We start from the raw sequence: 15,688 nt of genomic DNA, 5'->3' as shown, positions 1-15,688 counted from the left end.
AGTATTAAAGGGGACTAAGTTCAAAAATCATTACTTATGTAGTTTTATAATGCCAATGCCTGCTCCTTAGAGAGGGAATTCCACTAGTTATACCTAAAGGAGATTTATTTATTTATTTTGTAAGGTGCCTCTTGTATGAAGAAAAAGCAATGGAGCTTAATGTGTGAGAGGTAAAACGATTCCAGTAAAACTTATTCATCTCCATGTTTATTATTTATTCTTATTAATCATGACCTCGTGCACATGACTGTGCTTGGAGCTTTTCAGTGAAGTATAGAGTTCAGTAAAACTGCCATCCAATAAGCATATCCCCCACCAAAAGACACCCATTGCCTACCCAGAAAAACCCTCGCATCTTCAGTGCAACATAGTAGGCATGCTCCCATGGTTCCCGGTGAAATTAAGTTGCTCATCAGTTCTCACTCTCTTATAATTGATTTTGCTGAAATACAGGCTCTAATATTACTTCTAAGACGTTTTTAGAAAATGTAAGAACATGGCTGCTGCAAACACAATTACTGATTTAGTTAAGTGGAAGCATGTAAATGGGGACTTGCTGCTAATGGAAGGACAAGTGCATATTTGTCTACAGAGAGTTTTTGAGGGCACTAAAAATGTGGCCCTAATAAATTTGAAGTGAGCTTTAGGTATTGTTGCTTTCGTAGAGCAGTGGATACCTCACCGAGGTGGTCTGACCACATCAAGACCTGTGGTACACACACAAGTGGATCTGAGATTCTCTTTATTGCAAACTTGCTTTCTGAAATTAGGCCTTCCTAAAAGGATATAAACTTGAGTAAGATTATATCAGAGCATGGTTTCTGGTACTGTAGCCATCAGTCACAGCAGATGTTAATGAGAGAAAGGCATAAATTGATACAGGCCTCACTTTGAAGTTCCTGTGAACTCTTGTCTTTTCCAAAGAGACAAGCCCGACACTGGAGGGAGGGAGACTTTTCTGCAAAGATTGTTACCCATTTCCCTCAAAGGAAAAAAATTATTACCCATCTATCCTTAATTGGGACCCTACTCTTTGTTTTATTGTATTTCATATCAATTTGTTTGAGTATGAGAGAATTTAGCATACTCCTTTGGTGCCTGTGTTACAGTATATAAATATTGGGAGTCCATTGTACTACAGAGAAAAGTGAGCCCTCAAACCTTGCTATGATATGGCTCAGATCATATGTAGGGAGCAGATTGCCATTTTTTCCTTGGCATGTTCTAAGTGTAAATTTTTTAGTATTTCCTTTTCATTTTGACAGAGTTCATGTAAGGGATTGTGTTGTTTTTTTTAACCATCTTTCCCAACCTTATTATTAAAGATCCTACCAGTGTGACAGAGAGAGCTAAGCCACTGGGAACTCCATGCAGCTCATCCTTCCTTATCCATTCCATATCTCAGCACGAGTATAAATTTGCTAGGTAACCGCCTTACTCATTGTTTTCTATTAAGGAATGCCTAAACGCCTCCCGCCTGGCTTCTCAGCAGGACAGGCCAATCCCAACTTCATGCAAGGTCAGGTGCCTTCCACCACAGCAGCCACCCCTGGGAATTCAGGAGCCCTTCAGCTGCAAGCAAATCAAAATGTCCAGCACGCAGGTTGGTTTGCTTTCGTTTAGTCATGTGTGTTGAGTGAGCGTTGCTTCGGCGGTAAATTCCTTGAAAGACAATAGAGGTATAAAAATGAACAAGTCATGGTCTTTCTCTTCAATTTCAAACACATAGATACACTTTAGGGGTGATGATTGAAATATGGAAAATAAGTTATTTCTCAAGAATCAAGAAACACCTTTGGAAAGGAAATGAAACTTTAGTTAGAACAGGAGTCACATATGCACACACTTTCTTTCTATAAAGGGCCGATAGTAAATAGCTTAGATCATTTGAACTGTATTGCAACTATTGAGTCTGCTTAGTGAGGCAATAGTGCTCCCACTCCTTTCCTGTTTCCAAACCAGCATGGCCTGCCTTGCTGACCGGAGATTAGAGCATGTGGAGGCAAAAGACGTTTCTGGGAAAGGAAACCATAAATTCATGGGTATGTAGATATATGGCATGTTTGAACATCTTCAACTCTTAAAATCTCTATATAGTACATATTAGCTTCATTTATGCTGAATGCCTAAATTCTGATATGCAGTGTGGCTTTTTTCCAATTTAATCAGTACCAATAGTATAGTATATATAAGAAAGTTTGGAAAGGAAATAACATATAGTAGATTGGTTAATAAGTACTCTTCGAAGCAGCTTTTAAAGCCCAAATTTCATGTTGCTGGGTTTCTTTTGTTTGCTTAGGAATTAAGTGACTAATCTTTTTGCCCTTTCTCATTGAAGTAGTTTACACTAAGTTAGCTTAAAATTTCCTGAACTTCCAATGTTCGTTATAAATTGCTTAAAGAATGGGAAAAAAATCTAGAGCTCACAAGATGTTTCAGCAGGTTAAAGTGTTTGTTCTGGCCTTCCTTGCCAATGGGAATATTTGCCTACACTTTCATCACATGCACACACAATAATAAGTAAAAATTTAATTTTTTAAGAAATAAAAATGAGAGACAAGTGATGGCTTACTCCAATTTCAGGGGATTCCACAGGCACCAAGCATATATGTGGTGTACAGACATATATAGGCAAAATACCTGTACACATAAAATAAAAATAATTTTTTTAAAAATGTATAATTCTTCCACCCTAGCACAGCTATTTACTTTTTAAAGGAAGACTTCCATGTTTATCTGTTGTTTTCATTTCTCCATCTGGTCTGTTTAAAGCAGTTCTCCTCTCGTCTATCATTTTCTGTTGTTACCTGTCTTAATGTTCTGTTAACTTTTAATACTTCCTGAAAAAATTAGTTTTTAATCTCTTGCCTCTTAAACCGTTTTATTGATACTAAATCAGCACTAGATTTAGTATCAATAACTGAATAATCCTAACTGCTATTGGATACTGAAATAATTGTTGCTTGGATGACTGTATACTTGTATTTATAGTGTTTATGGAGTTCAAGTTTGACTTTATGAGGCTGGTTTAGAAAGCCTTTCTGAAACTCAGGAAGAAGTGTGATGTGTAACCAGTGGGCAGTTTATGCTTCTCTCTCAAGCTAGAGCATGGACTGGTCTGTAACTTCATTAGATTGCCACTTTATAGCTCCTATTTAAAGTTATAAAAAAAAAATCAGAGCTAGGACAAGGTTCGATAGTTAAAGAGCTTGCTGTGAAAGCATGAGAACCACAGTTTGGATTCCAAGAAGCCACATAAGCTGAGAGAGTGTGGCAGCTACCCACAATCCCAGGGGTTGGGAAATAGAGACCTGCACAGACCACACATATTCAAATGTGCATAACACGTACACACCATGCATGTATACATATATACACCAAAAATGACAGGAACATGCATTCAAGGTATATATAGCTCAGTAGTAGAGTACCTTCCCAGCTTATAAGAGGCCTTAAATTCATCGGTTTTATTTTTGGTGTTTTGAGATAGGATCTTACCATGTAGTTTAGGCTGCCCTTGAATTTATGACAGTTCTATTGCCTCAGCTTTCCAGGTGCTAGCATTACAGACATCGGCCACTATGCCCAGCTGAGAAAACTTTCAAGTCAAGCATAGTGGTACAGTTCAAGGCAGTGGAGCACACAGTTTCAGAGCAGCCTGCTAATATCGATGTCCTGTCGCAACAGAACAGACAAAATAAGCCAGATGGTTTCTCAGTTGAAGTGGGTGGGGTAGATTGTGAATTTAACTCCAGTAGACTTCATTCTAAGTATATAGAAGGTTGTGGGTTCGATGTTCAATGCCACAGTAAGATTTGGAGATAAAGCAAGTAGCTATAGGAAAATTCCAAGGCTCTAACAATAAACAATTCATCTGGCCAGACAGTACCAACAGTGCCTTTGGTTGAAAGAGAACTTAGAACAAGTCCCATATGGTCCAGTAGGGACTGTCACAGAGTAGGATCACTAAACTTTCAGCATCTTCCTGTTTCTAGGTCTCTTAAGCAGAGGTACCCTGTCCTTAGGCTATACTGTAACTATCTTCTTTAAAGCACAGCATCCAGATCTCACACACATAGTCTTTGAAAGGCATAATTACTTTTCAAAGAAGCATTTTTGAAATGTCTTTTCTGTGTTCCTGAGTTTTTTCTAGAGGACACTGGTACATTCTTTGTTTCCCTTGTTTACTCATAATGAGGCTCATTTTCTAGCCCATGATGGTTTTTAAGTTTTATTCACAGTAAGGTAGTTACAAACTATGCTATAAAACTGATAATACTTCATTTAATATGAAAGTAAACTTTATTTTCTAATGTTGTCTTTAAGTTACTATGTAAAATAAAGACATGTTTTTCTTAGTGTATGAAAATGTAAGCAATTACCCCCACCCTATATCATACCTCCAGAGTCTAAAATACTCACAGAAAGTGTGTTAAACATGTGCATTTATGTTGGTTATTATGTATATGTATGATAGGTGCCTTTCTAAGTAATGTAATTGGAGTACCTTAATATGATGATAATTTTTTGTTCTTTGGTTTTGTTTCTTAAGGTGGTCAAGGAGCTGGTCCTCCTCAAAACCAGATGCAGGTGTCTCACGGGCCACCAAATATGATGCAACCCAGCCTCATGGGAATTCATGGCAACATAAACAACCAGCAGGCTGGTAGCTCTGGGGTTCCTCAGGTGACCCTGGGCAACATGCAAGGCCAGCCCCAGCAAGGCCCACCATCTCAGCTGATGGGCATGCACCAACAGATTGTGCCCTCACAGGGCCAAATGGCCCAGCAACAAGGAACTTTGAACCCTCAAAATCCTATGATCCTTTCAAGGGCCCAGCTTATGCCACAGGGCCAGATGATGGTGAACGCTCAAAACCAAAATCTTGGACCTTCACCCCAAAGGATGACCCCACCCAAGCAGATGCTTCCCCAGCAGGGCCCACAAATGATGGCACCACATAACCAGATGATGGGGCCTCAGGGGCAAGTTTTGCTCCAGCAGAACCCAATGATAGAGCAAATAATGACCAATCAGATGCAGGGGAATAAGGCGCAATTTAACTCTCAGAACCAATCCAATGTCATGCCGGGACCAGCACAAATAATGAGGGGACCAACTCCGAATATGCAAGGAAACATGGTGCAATTCACAGGACAGATGTCAGGACAGATGCTGCCTCAGCAAGGACCTGTGAACAACAGTCCATCTCAGGTTATGGGGATTCAGGGGCAGGTTCTGCGGCCACCAGGACCCAGTCCACACATGGCCCAGCAACATAATGATCCAGTTACCACAGCAAATAATGATGTCAACCTGTCTCAGATGATGCCTGATGTCAGCATGCAGCAAGCCAGCATGGTCCCCCCACATGTGCAGAGCATGCAGGGAAACAGTGCTTCGGGAAGCCACTTCTCGGGCCATGGAGTGTCTTTCAATGCACCATTTGGTGGTGCACCCAATGGAAGTCAGATGTCTTGTGGTCAAAATCCAGGCTTTCCCGTCAATAAAGATGTAACGTTAACGAGCCCATTGTTGGTCAACTTACTACAGAGTGACATTTCTGCAGGCCATTTTGGTGTAAACAATAAACAAAATAATACCAATGCAAATAAACCGAAGAAGAAGAAACCGCCTCGGAAGAAGAAAAATTGTCACCAAGATCTAAAGTAAGTTATGATCAGTTTACCTCAAATGTGACTCAGTTGTTTCTGTGTGGATATTTGTTGACAGATTTTTGTTTTGTTTAAGATTTATTATTTATTTTATGTATATGAGTACACTATATATAGCTGTCTTCAGACATACTAGAAGAAGGCATCGGATCCCATTACAGATGGTTGTGAGCCACCATGTGGGTGCTGGAAACTGAACTCAGGACCTCTGGAAGAGCAGTCAGTGCTCTGAACCACTGAGCCATCTCTTCAGCCCTTTGTTTTGTTTTTAAGACAGGATTTCACTGTGTAGCCTTGGCTGTCCTGCAACTCACTCTGTAGACAGGTTGGTCTCAAAGTCACAGGAGATCTGTCTGCCTCTGTCTCTTGAGTGCTGGGATTAAAGGTGTGCACTACTCCCTTAGCCTGAAAAGTGACCAGTGATATCCCACTGCCATTCTATAGAGCACAGACTTGAATGTTATGCTGGCTGTTGGGGTATTCGGGGAATGTGTTTGCTGAAGCAAAACTGATCGTGAAGACACCCTGCATCTAGCCAATAGGGGAAAAAATTTTTACATGTGTGCTTTTTCTCTAAAAATCTCTTACCGTCCCTAAAAGCTTCAATCAGTTTCCCTTATGTAAAAGTTCCCCAGAGGAGCTCTTTCATAAAACACAACAGGAAGGATAATTAACAATTATGTTTCATATCCTAAAACTACATATTAAGTTATGTTTCTGATTTTTGGCTAAGTGTTTGTGGTAGATTTTCAGTCTTTAATCATTAAAATGAGTTCAGAGACATTATCAACAGGGACTAGTGACTGGTGACTACAAAACAGTTTGAGATAAATTGCTAGGCCAATTATGGTGGCTCACACTTGTTATCTCAACACTCAGGGAGCTGAGACAGGAGCCTAGCTTGAGCTACCTAGGGAGACCTCAGAGAGAAGGGGAAAGATGGAATGGGGGAACTAGAGACAGAAAGAAAACTCCAACAGGGGAGCTTTGTCTAAATGAGCTTAAATGTTCAAACTAACTCCAGCTGCCTTTATCCAGGCTTTTCTACAACGTGCTTTGGTTTTAGTCTATCACAGTAACTTGCTACTTCTTGAGTCTTAAATATTAAACGTCAGTCACTATATATTAACAGCATATATTTTCCTGAATTCAGACTTATTTTCCTTATACCTCAGTTAAATTCTTGCTGTTATCAAGTTGTCTGGCTTACCCCACCCCACCCCTACCCCTAATGTGAGTGCACTGCAGCTGTCTCAGACACACCAGAAGAGGGCATCGGATCCCATTACAGATGGCTGTGAGCTACCTCTGGAAGAACAGCCAGTGCTCTTAACCACTGATCCATCTCTCCAGCCCTATTAACCTGTCTAAATAACATTTTTTTTAAAGATTTTTATTTATTATTATATGTAAGTACACTGTAGCTGTCTTCAGACACACCAGAAGAGGAAGTCAGATCTTGTTACGGATGGTTGTGAGCCACCATGTGGTTGCTGGGATTTGAACTCTGGACCTTCGGAAGAGCAGTCGGGTGCTCTTACCCACTGAGCCATTTCACCAGCCCTAAATAACATTTTTTATGGTAGTAATTATCTTATTCCCCTCAGTATGCTAGAAATAAAATTATACTTATTCATTTGCCATTAGTATGTTTTTGCTGTCTTCACCAGCCTTCTGGTGAATTGTTGATTCAACACACTTCTAAAAGGGTCTTAAACAGCATCAGGCAGGGCTCCTAAGAAAGAGAGGCTTAGGAGGAAGCTAACCTACCTCCAGTTCTACCATTATCTTACCATGAAACCTGTCTTAGACTATTAGTGTTTCTTTCATTGTTTTAGCTATAAAAAATTTTTAAGTGAAGGATACCACAAAATCTTCATTTATAATTTGAAATAACTGGAAAGTTATATAAGGAACAAATTGGCATAGTGATTTGGTTGTCCTTAGGACCTGTTAAATGCTTGGGGGGGGGTCTCTTATTGTTTATGTGTGGGTATTTTGGCTGCGTGTGTCTGTACACCACATGCTTCTGTATCTGATGCTACCGGAGGCTAGATAAGAGTGTCAGGTCTCCTGGATCTACAGTGACAGGTGGTTATGAGCTGCCATGGTGATGCTAGGAATTGAACCTGGATCCTCTGGAAGAGCAGCTATAGCTCATAACCTCTGAGCCATCTCTCCAGTCTTATGCTGCTGCTGCTGGTGCTGTTTTTTAAAGGAATTTGATGGTTTATAAAACTATACAGAGTGTTATGGGACAAAATACTGTTTACAAGGGGGTGACCATAATCAAATCAAAGGGAAATTAGTTTAGGAAAGGAAGATACAAATGGGAATAAAAAATAAACCAAATGAGGAATATAAGCACACTGGATCCTCAAAAATGTGGGCATGAGTAGGAAAAAAAGAATGTTTTCATTTTTTTCTTTCCCACTAGAATTCTTTTTTTATTTTTTATTTTTTGGTTTTTGTTTGTTTGTTTGGTTGGTTGTTTTTTTGAGACAGGGTTTCTCTGTATAGCCCTGGCTGTCCTGGAACTCAGTTTGTAGACCAGGCTGGTCTCGAACTCAGAAATCTGCCTGCCTCTGCCTCCCGAGTGCTGGAATTAAAGGCGTGTGCCACCACGCCCGGCTTCCCACTAGAATTCTAAGTTACAGAAAGAATCCAATGGTTAATGTCTCCAAGTCTTCGTTCCACAGCAAAGCTAAGTAGCTTTGTTGTGGTATTTTCCACCTTTATTGTTTGAGTACCGTCTCCATCCAGTTGGCAGACATGTAAAGTTACCTTAGGCTGCTGAATCCCTGGCATCTGGGTTGCATTAATAGCTACACTGGAGTCGGTATCACAGGAGTGACACTGCAGAGTACTGGAAGCTCAGAGTCCTGCTCAAGCTAACATCAAAGGTCATTATATAAAACATAGTATCAGGAATTAGAGAGTGACACTGAGTAAGGACACTGCTAAGATTAAATGAACTGTAAGGTTTAATGAAATGGCCAGGTTACTCTTATGTCACTAGTAAGAATCCAGACTAGAAAGATACAAATAATGGTAAGAGCAATATATAAACACATTGTTGTTGTTTAAAGTAGGAAGAGGTTGCACTAGATTCCTGTGTTCCTTATACAGCTTACTCAATCTGTGCTACTTGTGTTTTAGCACCCCAGATAATCGTCCAACTGGTCTAGAGGAAGTTGATCAACAGTCATTACCTGGAGAACAAGGAATCAACTTGGACACCACAGGCCCCAAACTGCCAGACTTTTCAAACCGGCCACCAGGTAATAAGATACTAGCTAAAATTATAAACTTTGCACTGCATATACACCTTTACAAGGCTTCTTTCCTTCCGTCAAACAATAATGCTCTCTGTCTACTAACTAGACTGCTTCAGGAATATACTGTGCAAGCACTGCATTGGTTAAGTAAATACTTAAATATAATGTCCATAGGTACATGTAAATGCACACACATGCAGACGTGCTTAAACTGTCTTCTTCATTAGTCCTCAAACCAGACTTAGTGCAAAGTGCCTTTTTTGGTCAGCATTGTAGTTTTAGTTGCCATCAAAATAAAATATGATAGTACAGAGATCTACTCACTGTATCCTGCTTGTCTGCAGTTCTTACTTCCTGAGACGTTTTCAAAGCAGAGAACTACTGCTAGGACTTAAAGCAAGATGACTTTTTTAGTAAAAGAAAATTTATTCTGACTCTTTAAAACATAAGCAATAATCATGTGATTACTGTCAGCTCAATAGCTTAAAATGAATAGTTTCAATAGTATTGAAGCCCCTTCACTGATTATAAAATGTTATCTTTTCAATGTTAAAGAGCATGGTTTTATAAAAATCAGAAATTGATTCTTTCCAACCCAGGTATCATGGCACCAAGACCAGATATCACAATTTCTCTGCACCCATTTTTTTTCTTGGTCTAAACAATGACTTATAACTTTATTCCAGAATTCAAGTCAAAGTTTCACAAGCCCTCTCCTATAGATATAGAGAATTAATGCTTTGTTTCTTCCTCTTAAGTAATTTCACCTATTCTTTGGCATATTAATGAAAGTGACATTATTTTTTAGAGTTAACCTTTTATCTGCTTTTAATTTATAAATTTATATGTTTCAAAAGTACATCATCATGATGTCAAGACTTGATGTTATTTATTACAAATTGCTTAGCATACTACAGTCATCTCTAGTGAGCCAATAGCACTGTTGAAGCTACTAGTCTCCAGTCCTGGGTGAGTACGTTCAGAAGACATTGTGAGCAGGAAGGGAGGTATCCTCTTATCTCAGGCATAACTCTTGCGTGGATTAAAGAGTTCTTTCAAACATTTATTGCCTCCTTTCTGCAAACTGGGAACCTGAGGCTCAATTTGACCTTTAACAGATTTGAATCGCTAGTGGTGTCTAAATAAATCCCTGAGTTTAATTGACTGTAGAAATAGGTGACTGCTGTGCAGTTGGGCGGGCAGTGTCTGCAGGACCCTGCTGTCCTATGCAGTCTACTTCTCTCTTTACTATCTGCCTGGCCCCTAAAGGCATCAAGGCTTTGTACCCCTTGACTAATACATATAGTTACTGTGTGTACCTGGCTTTCCTCTCAGCCATCTATCCCAGTCTGTCTTCTTAGCACTAAGCCCCTTCGGACTGATTCCTCCAGCTTCTGGACCCTTTGTAACAGCTGAGCCTTTAGCTCTTGCTTTTGAGAGGCTGCCTTGTCATCCTATTACTTGTCTTTGTATTTACTATGCTGTCTGATAAACTCATTTAAAGATCTGAGAGGCATCTGTGCTAGCACCCTGACACAAACGAACTTTTCCAAAAATTACACTTTTCTTAATGTTGGAACCCCAAAGTATATAAGAACCTGTTACGTTTGACCTGTTGGAATGCCAAATTTATAAGTATCAACAAGTGACTCGGACCTAAAACAAAACAAAAGGATTTTAAAGAAAACCTTCAAAACTGTATTCCCAGCATTTGCAGGGTGGAGGCAGCAGGGTTAGCAGTTCAAGTTCATCCTCAGCTACCTAATGAGTTTAAGGCCATCCTGGGCTATTTCCTGTCACCAAAAAACAAAAGATAAACAAACAAATCAAAAACAACTTCAGAACTGGATTCTGCTCGTTGGTACCATGGAAATCTTTGACTAGAAGACAGTAACTCTGTTAAGCACAGAGTCTGGCCAAAGCATTTGGTAGCTGCTCTGAAAAAAATCTTGATCCAGAATTTCTTCCAGCTGCCAGAGCTAGTTATTTGTGTTCTTACATTTTCTGTAAAACTTCCAAGTTATTTTTCATGTAACAGTTGAATAAATATAATTATGGAATCACATCCCATGTTTCCACTTTCCACACTAAACCACCTTTATTCTTGGCTTAATTTGATTCTTCTCTTATGCTGATTGTGTAAGGTTTTTGTTCAGAAATTCGCATATACCATCACAAAAAAGGGAATCATGTATGAGGATGCCTTCTGCAAATTTAGAAGGCATTGTCCTCAGAGGTTTTGTCCCAAAATTATTTTTTACTCCTGAGGTCTGTGCTTCTGGCTTACTTATTCTTCAGTTGTTGATTCATAGAAAATACTTTTCCAAATAAAGACTTCTCTATATGACGGAACATGGAGATGAATATGCACAAAAACTTGAGTACTTTATTTTATTTTCACCATAGTAATCAGCCCCATTGCTCCTCTGTTTATTAAATTGATACACACTTAGGAGCAGTATAGGTCATTTAGTTTTCTTCAGAGGATCAAGCCCAAAGGATACAGCATAATATATGGAAACCATGGACCAGACTAATTGAAATCCTTTTTAAAAGAACTCAATCATAGAATTATATATTTAATTTCACTGAAGGAATAAAAAGGCTGTTTGCATCAAAATCAAGTCTTGAGAAAAACAAGTCCTCTGCTCCGAGAAAAAGCGATTTCTTAAATGTGTTTTTTATATGCACAGTGAATTACTGATTATTTCTACATGAGACCTAAATGCTGGGCAGCCAGCCACTTACTGTTGATAGTTTCTCTCTTTATATGTTCATCTAGTAGATCCAACCATTTATAGTGCGTAGCATAGTCTTAATACAGGAATGCTTCATTTGCAGCCTAAACACCAAGGGGCTTGCTTCATGTTCTTAATGCTTTGCTTTTTGCTTCCTTAAGCAGTGTGCCCCCCTCCCTTGCTTGTGTCAAATAATGAGGGGCTGTCCTGGGAGCAGCATGCCTGAGCTGTTTGTACACAGTCTGCTACCTATGAGTACTGCTTAGCTATACTCTAAAGGTAGCAAAGTTTTCTCACTGAAAAATCTAACTTCCCTGATTTTTGGGGGGCTTGTTTTAGGTTATCCTACACAACCAGTTGAACAGAGGCCACTACCGCAGATGCCTCCTCAGCTCATGCAGCATGTCGCACCCCCACCACAGCCACCACAGCAGCAGCCACAACCACAACTGCCTCAGCAGCAGCAGCCACCACCACCTAGTCAGCCACAGTCCCAGCAGCAGCAGCAGCAACAACAAATGATGATGATGCTCATGATGCAGCAAGATCCTAAATCCATTAGGCTTCCAGTCTCCCAAAATGTCCATCCTCCACGGGGTCCTCTGAACCCAGACTCCCAGAGAATGCCCGTGCAGCAGAGTGGCAATGTACCTGTCATGGTTGGTTTGCAAGGACCTGCCTCTGTGCCACCATCACCTGATAAACAGAGAATGCCGATGTCTGTGAATACTCCTATGGGAAGTAATTCAAGGAAAATGGTATACCAGGAGAACCCACAGAATTCTTCTAGCTCACCGCTAGGAGAGATGTCCTCACTTCCTGAAGCTAGTGGCAGTGAAGTACCATCTGTTGCAGGAGGCCCAAATAACATGCCCTCACATTTAGTAGTTTCTCAGAATCAATTAATGATGACAGGACCCAAACCTGGACCATCTCCCCTTTCAGCAACTCAAGGTGCAACTCCCCAGCAACCTCCTGTAAATTCCTTGCCTAGTTCCCATGGCCACCACTTTCCAAATGTGGCTGCTCCAACCCAGACATCTAGGCCTAAAACACCAAACAGAGCCAGCCCCAGACCCTATTATCCTCAGACACCCAACAACCGCCCTCCCAGCACAGAACCTTCAGAAATCAGTCTATCTCCAGAGAGACTCAATGCTTCCATAGCAGGACTCTTCCCTCCACAGATTAATATTCCTTTACCTCCCAGGCCAAATTTAAATAGGGGCTTTGATCAACAGGGCTTAAATCCAACAACTCTGAAGGCCATTGGGCAAGCACCTTCAAATCTTACTATAACTAATCCTCCTAACTTTGCTGCCCCACAAGCTCATAAATTAGATTCTGTGGTGGTGAATTCTGGAAAACAGTCTAATCCTGGAACAACAAAACGGGCAAGTCCAAGCAACAGTCGCAGGTCGAGTCCTGGGTCCAGTAGGAAAACTACCCCAAGTCCTGGAAGGCAAAACTCAAAAGCTCCTAAACTTACTCTGGCTTCTCAAACAAGCACAACCATGTTGCAGAACATGGAGCTGCCTAGAAATGTGTTGGTTGGTCCCACTCCACTTGCCAATCCCCCTTTACCTGGAAGCTTTCCTAACAATACTGGGCTTAATCCTCAGAATCCCACGGTGCCTGTGCCTGCAATGGGGACTGTCCTTGAGGATAACAAGGAGAGTGTGAATATTCCTCAGGACAGTGACTGCCAGAATGCCCAGGGTAGGAAGGAGCAGGTAAACACTGAGCTGAAAGTAGTCCCTACCCAAGAAGCTAAAATGGCTGTCCCTGAAGATCAATCCAAAAAGGATGGGCAACCATTGGATCCTAACAAACTCCCCAGTGTTGAAGAGAACAAAAATTTGATGTCTCCTGCCATGAGAGAAGCACCAACATCATTAAGCCAACTTCTTGACAACTCTGGAGCTCCTAATGTGACCATTAAACCCCCTGGGCTTACAGATCTGGAAGTAACACCTCCAGTAGTTTCAGGAGAGGACCTTAGAAAAGCATCTGTCATTCCCACACTGCAGGATCCGCCTTCTAAAGAACCCTCTACTTCTTTAAGCTCACCTCACAGTAGTGAGCCGTGCTCAACACTTGCGCGTTCAGAATTGAGTGAGGTCAGCTCTAACACTGCACCAAGCATCCCTCCAGTAATGTCAAGACCCGTCAGCTCTTCCTCCATTTCTACTCCCTTACCTCCAAACCAAATAACTGTATTTGTTACTTCCAACCCCATCACCACTTCATCTAACACATCAGCAGCCCTGCCAACTCACTTGCAGTCTGCATTGATGTCAACAGTCGTCACAATGCCCAACGTGGGTAACAAAGTTATGGTTTCTGAAGGACAGTCAGCTGCTCAGTCTAATGCCCGGCCTCAGTTCATTACACCTGTCTTTATCAACTCATCTTCAATAATTCAGGTTATGAAAGGATCACAGCCAAGCACAATTCCTGCAACCCCATTGACAACCAACAGTGGCCTGATGCCTCCCTCTGTCGCAGTTGTTGGACCTTTACACATACCTCAGAACATAAAATTTTCTTCAGCTCCTGTAACACCTAATGTCCCCTCCAGTAGTCCTGCTCCAAATATACAGACAGGTCGGCCATTGGTCCTTAGCTCACGAGCCACTCCTGTTCAGCTGCCTTCCCCTCCTTGTACATCCTCTCCAGTTGTCGCTCCTAATCCTTCTGTCCAGCAAGTAAAAGAATTAAATCCAGATGAGGCTAGTCCTCAGACGAACACCTCAGCAGACCAGAGCACTCTGCCTCCTTCACAGCCAACCACAGTAGTTTCTCCCCTTTTGACCAATAGTCCAGGCTCCTCTGCCAATCGTCGAAGCCCAGTCTCATCCAGTAAGGGCAAAGGAAAAGTGGACAAAATTGGCCAGATTTTGCTGACCAAGGCTTGTAAGAAAGTTACAGGCTCTCTGGAGAAAGGGGAAGAACAATATGGTGCAGATGGAGAGACTGAAGGCCCAGGGCTAGAGATCACAACTCCTGGGCTAATGGGAACAGAGCAGTGCTCCACAGAGCTGGACAGTAAAACCCCAACACCCTCAGCACCCACTCTACTAAAAATGACCTCTAGCCCCATGGGCCCAAGCTCCACCTCAACAGGACCCATCTTACCTGGCGGTGCTCTTCCCACCAGTGTACGCTCAATAGTAACCACATTGGTACCCTCTGAGCTCATCTCCACAGCGCCAACCACAAAAGGCAATCATGGTGGCGTAACATCTGAGCCACTTGCAGGTGGCCTAGTGGAGGAGAAGGTGGGATCCCATCCAGAGCTTCTACCCAGCATAGGTATGTACTTGAGCTTGGCATCAGCTCCTCATGTCAGGTTTTTGCTGGCCTGTCCCACAAGAGAGAAAGCACAGCCCTTTTCTACTTAAAAGAAGAAAAATGGCAGTTGTAGATTTACTTACTGAAAGTACATTGAAAAATATGCTTTTAAATGCCATGTTCAGTTTATATTCATTAACATGGTTCTTTCCTGGCTTCTGAACTGATTCATGTTTCATTTTCATGTGTATATATGTTCCTCAGTTTTAAAAAGCATTTTCATACATACTATCTCACATCATCTTTATACCAACCATTGATATAGTCTTATTCCTTCCTGTGGGTGAAAAGATTGAAGCTCAGAAATGTCTAATATTTGTTGAGCCTATACTCTTTTATGTCTCTGGCCTGGCATCATCCCTTGAGTGTGAACAACAACTTCTTTATGCCCCTCCCATTGTACTTCTTGCCTTGTTCTCACTGTATGCTAACTCAGGGGCCTTTCTGTTTGGACTGCTCCAGAAAAGCTTACCAGAAAACCAGATTTCATGATAAGCAAAGGAAGATCTGAGTGGGGAAAAGTCAGATAGACTTGCAGTATTTGCCAGCTCAATGGGCTGGGACAAGTCTCACTTCCTCCTTTGTAATGTGGAGACAGTCATAGTCACAAGATTTCAGTGAGGTAATGAATGCTTAGCACATG

The 15,688-nt window shown here is 41.2% G+C and overlaps 1 protein-coding gene across 6 annotated transcripts in view; it reads left to right on the top strand.

The window, feature by feature from the left end:
• The window catches only part of Ncoa6 (nuclear receptor coactivator 6), an 83,256-nt gene that overhangs the window by 53,431 nt on the left and 14,137 nt on the right, over positions 1-15,688 (top strand). For 4 of the 6 annotated variants that reach the window (NM_019825.3, XM_006499927.2, XM_011239708.3 and 1 more), the window contains 4 exons: positions 1,457-1,603; positions 4,553-5,669; positions 8,835-8,956; positions 12,031-15,006. In NM_019825.3, coding sequence (NP_062799.2) covers positions 1,457-1,603; positions 4,553-5,669; positions 8,835-8,956; positions 12,031-15,006 — 4,362 coding nt within the window. The remainder of the gene's footprint in view (positions 1-1,456; positions 1,604-4,552; positions 5,670-8,834; positions 8,957-12,030; positions 15,007-15,688) is intronic. The other 2 variants (NM_001242558.1, XM_011239709.2) reach the window with 1 other exon arrangement.

The sequence above is a fragment of the Mus musculus genome, chromosome 2, assembly GCF_000001635.26.
Source record: "Mus musculus strain C57BL/6J chromosome 2, GRCm38.p6 C57BL/6J".
Lineage (NCBI taxonomy): Eukaryota > Metazoa > Chordata > Mammalia > Rodentia > Muridae > Mus > Mus musculus.
This window is presented reverse-complemented; position numbering and strand designations above follow the sequence as displayed.